Source organism: Rana temporaria, chromosome 3 (genome assembly GCF_905171775.1).
Source record: "Rana temporaria chromosome 3, aRanTem1.1, whole genome shotgun sequence".
NCBI lineage: Eukaryota > Metazoa > Chordata > Amphibia > Anura > Ranidae > Rana > Rana temporaria.
In genome coordinates this window covers 113,699,025-113,709,844 of record NC_053491.1, presented here as the reverse complement: position 1 = coordinate 113,709,844, position 10,820 = coordinate 113,699,025, and the positions used below count along the sequence as shown (strand labels likewise).

The 10,820-nt window shown below is 39.1% G+C and overlaps 1 protein-coding gene across 1 annotated transcript in view; it reads right to left on the bottom strand.

The window, feature by feature from the left end:
- Positions 1-10,820, bottom strand: part of GDI2 (GDP dissociation inhibitor 2) — a 44,833-nt gene that overhangs the window by 1,477 nt on the left and 32,536 nt on the right. The window contains exons 9-10 of the mRNA XM_040343283.1: positions 2,743-2,887; positions 2,140-2,194 (exon numbers count right to left, since the gene is read on the bottom strand). Coding sequence (XP_040199217.1) covers positions 2,140-2,194; positions 2,743-2,887 — 200 coding nt within the window. The remainder of the gene's footprint in view (positions 1-2,139; positions 2,195-2,742; positions 2,888-10,820) is intronic.

Here is a 10,820-nt window from a genome sequence, read left to right as displayed (position 1 = left end):
CAGAAGGGGGGGGGGGGGGTGTGCCCCACACATGCAGTGATCACTACTGTGTCCATTTCTAACTGTGTATAGTAAACCGAGTGTTGCTATACAGCAGGGGTCTCAAAGTACCGTCACGGTTATAAAATGACCTGCGGGGGAAGGGGAAGCCGCGCTTAATAGCTTTATCGCTTCATCTCCTGTGTCCTCTCCGCACAGGAGAGCAGAGAACAGAGTGGAGGGAGGATCCGCCCATTGCCCCACCCACATAGGCACATGATCGACCAGAGGCCCAGATCCAGCCTCAGGGCGGCAGAGTGGTGTTCTCGGAGTGCCCTGTGTGAAAGCCAGGACCTGACAGGAGAGGACTTGGGAGGCAGCTGATCAGGCCACCGAAGAAGAAGAACAAGAAGAAGAACAAGAAGAAGAACAAGAAGAAGAACAAGAAGAAGAACAAGAAGAAGAACAAGAAGAAGAACAAGAAGAAGAACAAGAAGAAGAACAAGAACAACAACAAGAACAAGAACAAGAAGAAGAACAACAACAAGAACAAGAAGAAGAACAAAAAGAAAAAGAACAAAAAGAAAAAGAAAAAGAAGAACAAAAAGAAAAAGAAAAAGAAAAAGAAGAAAAAGAAAAAGAAGAAGGAAGAAAAAGAAAAAGAAGAAAAAGAAAAAGAAAAAGAAAAAGAAAAAGAAAAAGAAAAAGAAGAAGAAAAAGAAGAAGAAAAAGAAGAAGAAAAAGAAGAAGAAAAAGAAGAACAAGAAGAAGAACCGCCTGCTCAGCAGGTATGTGTCTGCTGATCCCCACTGAGCAGGTGGATGACCTGCTGATGCAGAGTGGACACAGCCCGCTGTTCTCTATGGGACGGTTAGATGGAAACAGACCACCTGTCTATCCGATCTTGCTAGATGGATGGGGAATAGGGAAGAAATTCCCATCCGTCAGTTTTTAGCAGACTGGATCGGATGCAGGCGGGTGTAAAGAGACACATGTCCATTTACATCAGCCTCTCCATAGAGAACAATGGGCGGTCTGATCTGGCCCGCCTGAAAAACAGACAGGCGGACCCAGTTGGTCTGCTCGTGTGAAAAGGGCCTTTGATGAACATTTGCGCAATTATTGCGGGGCCCAAAAAAAAAATTAAAAAATAAAATCAGTTTTGCGTACCTTCTGCATGTTTGCTTTTCACCATTTCACAAAAAGGTGCAAATTTAAAATGTACAAATATTTGTTATTAACTCAATACCGTTAACTTTTATATTCAGTGGGAATATTTTTGCCATGTATTAATCCACGATTAATGATTTTAGTGTATTTTGAGCAAAAATATTGATTTGGTAAACAGTTGCGCAAAAAAAAAAAAAAAAAAAAAAATCAGTAGCACTTTTATTCTACTGGTCCTCTGCTTTCAGAAAATATATGGTTTGGGTGGTCTGAAACTCAAGCTGTACAAAAACAAAACAAAACAAAAAAAAAACCCTTGAGCTTTTTTGAGAAATGGTTAAATTTATGCGCAAGTTTCACCATTTTGCAAAAAAGCACAATTTAAAAAAATGACAAATTTGTTATCAACTCAATACAGGGCAAGCCTTTATATTTAGAAGGAATTTTGTAAAACGTGTTTATATCTGCCAATAATGATTTTATAGATTTTTTTGGTGAATATATTCTGCGATATTTGCGCAAATATTTCAGGCCGTTAAAATTAGTAGCACCCTCTTTATTCTACAGGCTGTGTTTTCAGAAAATATATGGCTTGGGGGAGGGGGTCTTTAAACAAACTCAAAGCTGGAAGTGAAAAATTAAAAACTTCTATATTTGAGAAATTTGGATATTTACATTTTTGCGCATGCTCGCTTTTCACCATTTTGCAAAAAGGCGCAATCTAAGATTTACAAATATTGGTTATTAACTTGATACAGGTTAGCCTTTATATTTAGTAGGAATTTTGTAAAATGTGCCGTTATCGATTTTAGTGCATTTTTAGCGTAAATATTGTTTTGAAAAATATTTCGCAAATATTGTTCCCTAAAAATCAGTAGCACCTTATTTGTATTCTACTGGTCATGTGCTTTCAGAAACTACACGGTTGGGGGATCTTTTACAAACTCTAAAAGTACATAACCGATAAAACAAACACACCACACAAACTCTTACCTGACTGTCTGTTCCCAAATCAGTGGGGGCAAGTAGGTCGCTAACACTAACAAATCTAGAGGGGAGAGATGAAAAGAAAGATTAAGCACAAGTACAATCTTTTTCAGGACAAAACACCTAACATTCCCTGACATACAAGGAGGTCATGTATGATTCGACCAAAATGATGACATGTATTTTATAAGATCTGTATGAATGCATGATCATCGGCGACTACGGGGAGGTACTACCTGGTCAGGATGTTAAGCATGACATGAATGAGATCATTACCTTATTGCACATCTCAGGTGTAGCTAGCGTGCACTATACAAACATATGTAAACAACAGAAAAAAATATTACAAATTCAAAATTTATGGTAAAGACTAAACCGACTGCAAACTTAAGACACAAAAAGGAAAAATAAAATACATTGCTTTGTATGACATGTCCAAACTTATCAGTAATCCAACAAGACAGTTGCATCGTATAGGCAGCTACGTTCCCGCCTAAACTTTACTGAATGCAAAAAATGTAGCTTTAAGTCCGCCACATTATATGCTTATTTTATTAAAGCGTAGTACTGAAAAGCTCATCTTCGCTTCATGTAACAACTGCGCCTTACTTCTGCTCAATGGGCTCCAGGAGTTCAAGTGCAGGCCCGATTTCCTTCTCTGGATCATTCGTTTCCACAGTAGTGCTTACTATAGCAATATATTTTCCTTGAGCAGCCACGTTGTGTGCATATGAAATCATACACACATAGATATCTAGAATAAAAAAATTAACAATTATAATTCTATATAAATACAAGGGAACTTAACAATGACAACATACATTTCAGCAAAATCTGGCATCCACGTTCAAGCCAATACAGGTGAATTCACATGCCATGTTGGTTTAAAAATTATTCTACCCATTTGTGTACACTCATCCTCACCATCAATGGATGAATAAAACAAAAAAAAATTGCTAGGCAGTAAAAGTATGAACCCATTTGCAGCCATTATATGCCAAATAGTCTGACTGCCAAGAGTTTTTATAATGAGCAGACCCGTGTGCATCTGCACTACATTTGTTTACTCTTATTCTGCCATCTGAAGGAGGAAGACGGAAGGCAGCGTGCCAGATTTAAGTTAATACTTACAAGCCCATCCCTGCAATTATGCAGAAGCACTGAGGGTGCAGGGTGGATTACTGTGTAAATAACATCCAGCTAAATAGGCTACCTATCATCATCATCTCAGACTAAAGCCTGGTACACACCCAAGTTCCGCCCCCCCCCCCCCCCAAACTGTCAGTTGGTGCAGTGGCTCTGACCAGAGCTATGTGAAGCAAGTATAGTGATCTCCCCCCTGTTGTGTTCTGACAAGGGGATGCCCCCCTCCACCAAAACACTCCGATCAGCGCTCTCTGCCATTGGCTGAGAGTGCTGATTGGGAGTTGGTCAGCTCCTGTTATTAAAGCATTTTTTTTTTTTTAACCGGCTGAGGTCTCCTGACATTTGGCACGTGTGTACAGGGCTTTATAGAATGTGGGCATTAGGAAAAGATTGACAGTACAAAACAGTCAAGCTTTTAAAAATATGGCTTCAAGTGGAAATAAAGTAAAGCCCAACTAACTCTAAACCTACCCTCAGCCACGTTCTAAGCATAAACTATCTAGATCTAGTTCCACTTCCAATTACAAGAAAATTAATCTTATTTTTGTTGATGTCCATTAAGAAACGCATACTGGGGGGCGTGGCTTGCAGGCGATCGTGATGGCCGCTTGAGCAGAGAGCTCCGTCGGAGAACCGGGGATAAAGCGACAAAACGCTTATTTAAAGCCACAAAAACTATCGGTAATTGTTGATATTTGCCTGCGGAACATACTCGATGTTTCCGCGGAAGAAGAAGGAGAAGGGGAACTGCAAAAAACTTGCAGATTTATTAGAGATGCCGGGTACAGCGATATCAGGGCTGAATGATGGCGCAGACGCCGCGGCTGTATATCAGATGCCTGCAACGTACTCCGATTTGCCTGATGAAGAGGGAGCTCCATGGCAGGATATCAAACAAGGGTCCATTGTTAGAGGCTCTCCCTCAATTAGCCCTTCATCTCACAGCCCTGCTAAATCGCGGAGGAGGATTGATGACGCAGCTCCTAATCTAATCCCAGGTATGTCACACATGCAGCATACCTCAGCTAACCCCTGTGACGCATCTCTAATTACAAACTATCCTACTGTGGGACAACCGGTGTTAGACACCACCATGAAAAATATGCTTGTCTCGCTACAATCATCCCTTATGTCTAACTTCTCTTTAATGATGAATTCATTCTCCACTGAATTGAGAGGTCTAAATGACAGGGTTGTCACAGTTGAAAATAAAATGGATGATCAGTATGACACAGTCAATGGTCTTATGGACGCTTATAGAGACCTGTCATATGATAACGACAAAATTAAAGCCAAACTCGCAGACCTTGAGGACCGTTCAAGGAGAAACAATGTTAAACTGAGGGGGGTCCCTGAAAATGTTCCCCCTGATGGTTTAAACAGATATGCGGATGATTTAATTGCTAATTTACTGCCGGAAGTTTCCCAAATGGAAAGAATGATAGATAGGATTCATCGCATTCCCAAACCTAAAAATATGGACCCAGCTATTCCTAGAGACGTCCTAATGAAAATCCATTTTTATCCAACAAAAGAAAAGCTATTGGCAAAAGCTAGGATCCTTTCAGTACTTCCTGGTCCATATAAAGACATCCATCTTTACGCAGACCTGTCGCAATATACTCTGCATTTGAGAAGACAACTTAAATCTACTACCAAGGCATTGAGTGATCACAAAATTCAATATAAATGGAAACATCCTGCAACTCTGATTATTACTCATAATGGATCAACCATCGTCGTGTCCAACCCTAAAGATGGCCTGCAATTGCTTCAATCTTGGGGTATTACCCCATCTCCTTCCTATAAAGATGGAAGAAGAGCTCCTGCATTGGATCCAGTCAATCATCCCGATGGAAATCGTTTAAACAGAGGAAAATGAGAGACCATTGTATTTTCCCTCTGATGCTTTTCCCTTTTCCTTCCTTCCTTCTTTTTTATTTTTTTTCTTTTCTCTATTTTTATTTTTACTATATATTGCTATAGTCATTGGCGATATTCCTCTGATGCCAATACATCCCCCTAGTATCTGACATTTTACTTTTATATTAACCTTGCTTGCTGAACATTACCTCTCCTCTTGGTCGGTTATAGTTTTCACCCGACCTGTGTTATTACATTGCTTGTGCCAGGTTCATATCCCTAGTACACACAATAGCGATTTGTCTCTTATACATTTGCTAGCAACTACAATATTTTGATTTGTTGCCATTCCAAATATTTTGGCTATTTTGTTTTGTTTGGTTAAGGTTTATTTTTATTTTATTTTGTTTCATCTTGTTTTGTTTAGTTTTGCTTTGCTTTGTTATTTTGTTTCTTGTTTTGATTTTATTTTTGTTTTAGTTTTTATTTGCAGCTGTCACAGAACGACAGGTTGATTCCGTGTTCCCTGACAGTGCATACTTCTGGACATCTTTCAAATAACACTGATCTTTATCGCCTAGAGGTAATCCCTTTCTGTAAGTATCACACTCATCGCTCATACACACCGCTACGAAATGTCTATCAATTTTCTCTCTATTAATACCAATGGTTTAAATCACCCGGCTAAGAGGGCCTCAGTGTGGAAGACTGCGCTAACTTCCAACTGCGATGTTCTTTGCCTACAAGAAACACATTTTATCAAAGATAATGCTCCTCAATGTCGCCATAACTCATATCCTCATATTTTCAAGGCAGATTTTAATCGCAAGCAGAGAGGTGTATTAATTGCTATTAGAGATACACTAGCTTTCAATCTTTTAAATGAATATGCTGATCCTGAAGGCAGATTTTTTATCTTGGTTTGCATGCTAGATAATGTAGTGTATACGATAGTCAACATTTATGCACCTAATATTGGTCAAATGAAATTCCACAAGGCAACTATGAAAAAAATTATAGATATGCAGAAAGGTAATCTTTTGATTTGTGGCGACTTCAATTTAGTACCTGACATACACGTTGATTCCTCCTCAAATGCTAAAAGGTTCACTTCCCCTCTTGCTGCCTTTTTGGCAGAAAATGAGTTATATGACATCTGGAGATGTTGCCACGCGTCTGAGAGAGATTACACTTTCCATTCTCCGCGCCACAACACATACTCTCGTATTGATCTATTCATCTCCGACAAGTGGTTACTTCAAAACGTATTAGAGTCTCATATCCATACTGCCACATGGTCGGATCATGCACCGATCAGCATCAAACTAAAGAATATTAATTCTAAAAACAAATCTTATTTATGGCGCGTTAATAACTATTTATTACAACATCCTGATAATATACAATATATATCTCAAAAATTGACCGAATTCTTCTCGGACAACAAAGGTTCCGTATCAGATCCTGTAGTAGTATGGAATACACATAAAGCCTTCGTTCGTGGTTTACTCATTCAACTTGGATCTCGGGCAAAAAAGATGAGAAGATCTAAAATTGATGAACTCACCAAAAAACTAGCAGATGCCGACTCTGAAAACAAATCTAAACCCTCTACCTATCTTAAATCCAAGCTATATGCACTTAGAAATGAACTGAGATCTGTACTAATGGAATCATATGATTCTAATCTCAGAAAATTGAAGGCACGTTCATACGTCGCCAATAACAAGGCAGGTAAACTTTTGGCTAATAGAATAAAGGGTCATAGGCTAAAGACAAAAATCTCTCATCTTTTTGACCCAATCTCAAAAGATAAAATTATTAACCCCCAACTTATTGCTGATTCATTCAGCTCCTACTACAGTGGTTTATATAATCTCTCCAGAGATACTAATACTCATCAACCCTCCACTGATGAGATTCAAAAGTTCCTATCTCATGTTAAATTACCCAAATTAACAAGAGACCAGCTTACACTTTTAAATTGCCCCTTCAATAGTCTTGAAATTCTCAACACCATTGATTCTCTACCTAGGGCAAAGGCACCGGGTCCAGATGGCTACTCCATTGAATATTTTAAAACATTTAAACAAATACTAGTACCACATCTACTAGAGGTGTATAACCACTCTGCATCTGTTTCTACATTCCCAAAGGAAATGTTGTCTGCTCTTATTGTTACCCTGCCTAAACCGGGTAAAGACCCAACTTCTCCACAAAACTTCCGCCCCATTTCACTACTAAACGTAGATTTAAAAATCTATGCTAAATTACTTGCTAATAGAATTGTAGACATCCTCCCCAATCTAATCAATCTAGACCAAACTGGTTTCACTAGAGGTAGACAGTCTTCTGACGCGACCAGAAGGTTGATTGACGTTATCCACAATATCAATGCTTCCGGAACGCCTTCTCTGCTCCTATCATTGGATGCGGAGAAGGCGTTTGACAGGATAAATTGGACCTATCTATCACTTACTTTGCAGGAATTTGGATTTGAGGGCTTTATTTTTAAAGCAATTCTCGCCCTATACTCTAACCCTATTGCGCGAGTTTATAGCTCTAACATGCTGTCTAAACCATTCAATATAACTAATGGCACAAGGCAAGGATGCCCATTATCCCCTTTGATATTCAATTTATTAATAGAACCTCTAGCTGAACACGTCAGATCCAATCCAAAAATTTCAGGTATATCTATCGGTGACAGCTCTAATAAAATTAGTTTATTCGCAGACGATATTATTTTAATGCTCTCTTCCCCATTTTCTTCCCTACTAGAAGTTCAAAAGATTTTGAAATGGTTTGGTAAAATTTCATTCTACAAAGTTAATGAGGACAAGTCCTATGCCATGGATATAGGTATTGACGCTGTGTCTAACAACCTGCTCCAGCTTCAGTTCCCATATTCATGGGTAGGAACTAGTATTCCATACCTAGGGATACTTCTTACCCGTTCTACTAGATCTCTGTTCACACAAAACTTTATTCCAATTAAAAATAAATTGCAAATTGACCTATCCAAATTAGGCAAACATGAATTATCCTGGTGGGGCAGATTATCGGCATTCAAAATGCTGCATTTACCTCAAATATTGTACTTGTTCAGGTGTTTACCCATACCTATCCCGGTTCACTTCTTCAAATCCTTGCAATCAATCCTTTCCAAATTCATTTGGAATGGGAAAAAGTCGAGGTGCGCCCACCACAAATTGATCAAACATAGAAAATGGGGAGGGGTGGGCTATGTCGATTTTAATGACTATTTTCAAGCATCTATAATGTCCCAGATAAAGGAATGGTTTCAACCTCACTCCACTACAGCATGGGGTCGGATTGAATCCTCCTTTTGTACTCATGGCTCTGCCAATTTGTGGTTGTTTGGTGCAGAGATAGGGATAAAAATCCCCACACATCTACCCCCTACAATGCAGCTATCGATTTCTACGTGGCTTAAAGTTCTAAAATCTGTAGATCCCTCCGATTCTACTCTTACTGTACATGCTCCACTGAAAGTACTAAATCTAGTTCTGAAACATGTTCCACTAGATCTTTGGGGCAATTTTGGTATTAATCGTATACATGACCTTTTCCTCAAGGGAGAGATTAAATCCTTCCAAGCCATTCAATCTGAGTTCAATATACCTAGTTGGTTCCTTACTCATTATTCTCTCATAGTGAAATGCATAAGCAAATTAAACATAACCACTACTCACGTGCATCCCATAATGTGGTCCTATTTAACTTCGCTAGAAATGAAAAAAAAAGGTATCTCCGTTTTTTACAACTTGCTCCAAGAAAAACAGAGATTCTCAAAGACCTCCTCGCATGTTCAATGGGAAAAAGATCTAGGACAAACATATACGGATGACCAATGGCGAGTCGCGTGCAAGCTTAATCAATCAACATCGAGTTGCACCACTTTGTGGGAATTATCTGTTAAATTCACATTGAGGTGGTACTATACCCCAGATGTTGTATCCAAATTTGGAGGACAGCAGTCGGACAGATGTTGGAGATTATGCGGATTCAGGGGTGACCTTATACATACTTTATGGGGCTGCCCTATGCTAACGAAATACTGGGCGGAAGTGTTCGAAATCATTTCTGCTATATCTGTCAAGCGAATCATTCCAGAACCCGCATTGGCTTTGCTTTCTCTGGGTATTGAAAACTTTCCAGCGAATCTTAGGAGCTCGATAGTTCATTTACTTATGGCTGCCAGACTTTCGATAACCAGAAAATGGAAAGATCCGTGTCCTCCTAGTATATTGGAAGCTATTGACTTAACTAATATTCATTGCACATACGAAAGAGTGATGGCTGTGTCACTATTTACCTTACCTAAACACATAAACACATGGACCCCCTGGACAAATTGGTACAAAAGCTACACTTAGACATTGCGGATAGTATATTCCTGGGAAGGAAGGTTGATCTTATTCCATTCCACATTGAGTTTTCTGATAACTAGCCGTGTCGCTTAATACTTTCACTCATTTAGGGTTACACTGCTGTTCTTCACTGTGTTTATATAATAAACTTCATAAGGCATTTATCTGTTATTTTAAAATTGATAGACAACGGGTAATATTTTATCCATGTTCAATTAGGCACATACCTTTTATTTAATTTATTTATTATCTACTCGACAGATGTTCCATTTTAGACTACCTGCTGAATCTATCTATTCTAATATATGCTCATGAATCGCATATTTTCTGAACATATCATATTGCTATTTTTGTTTATTGTTTGTGTTTAAATATATACCAATAAAAATTTATTGAAGAAAAAAAAAGAAACGCATACTGCCACCCATAGGTGGTCTGGACACTGGAAAAACTAAAGAAAAAAGTTAAAGTGACACTAAAGGTTCACTTTTTCTTTTTAATATAACAAACATGTCATTTACCTTCACTGTGCAGTTTTTGCAAAACTGAGTGGCCCCGAACCTAGTCTTCTGGGGTCCCACGAAGGCTCTCGCCGCAATCCCCTCTGGGAAGCTCTATACTGAGGGCGTTACCTTGCAGGTGTACTCCCGTGCCATACAATTAGCCTCCATAACCACTGATTGTATGACTCTGCCCCGCCCACCCCCACATCATTGGATTTTATTGACAGCAGCGGGAGCCAATGGCTGCGCTGCCATCAATCTAGCCAATGAAGAGCCAATCAGGCAGGGGGAGAATGACACAGGATCGCGCCCTCTGAGATTCAGGGCTCAATTAAATCGGGGGCTCAGTGTCGCTGACTGCAAGGTGTTTTTTCACCTTAATGCAAAGGTTTACAACCCCTTTAAACCAGCCCCATCGTCAACTGTAATGCCTCCATTTTGTGAGCAAGTAGAACATAAAAGCCAACAACACAGATGAGCCTCAGATTTCAAAAATGTTACCCAAGTACAAAAATCTTATTTATCACCAACTGAGAAACACAAGAGTGTAAAATATCCTGAAATATGGGACATTTGAAAGCAGTTCAACTGAGGGGTGGACAACAGACACAAAGATACAGATATAGAAATCTTACTAGGATAGAAAATCTGAAAGAATCAATGTATGAACAAAGGCAAGAATAAGAGGGGTTAAACTAATATGAAAATGGCTACAACTAAAGCAAAGGCACAGAGGATCAATCTGGTGCTTTATTAAAGTGGTTGCAACGCCTTAAAGTGG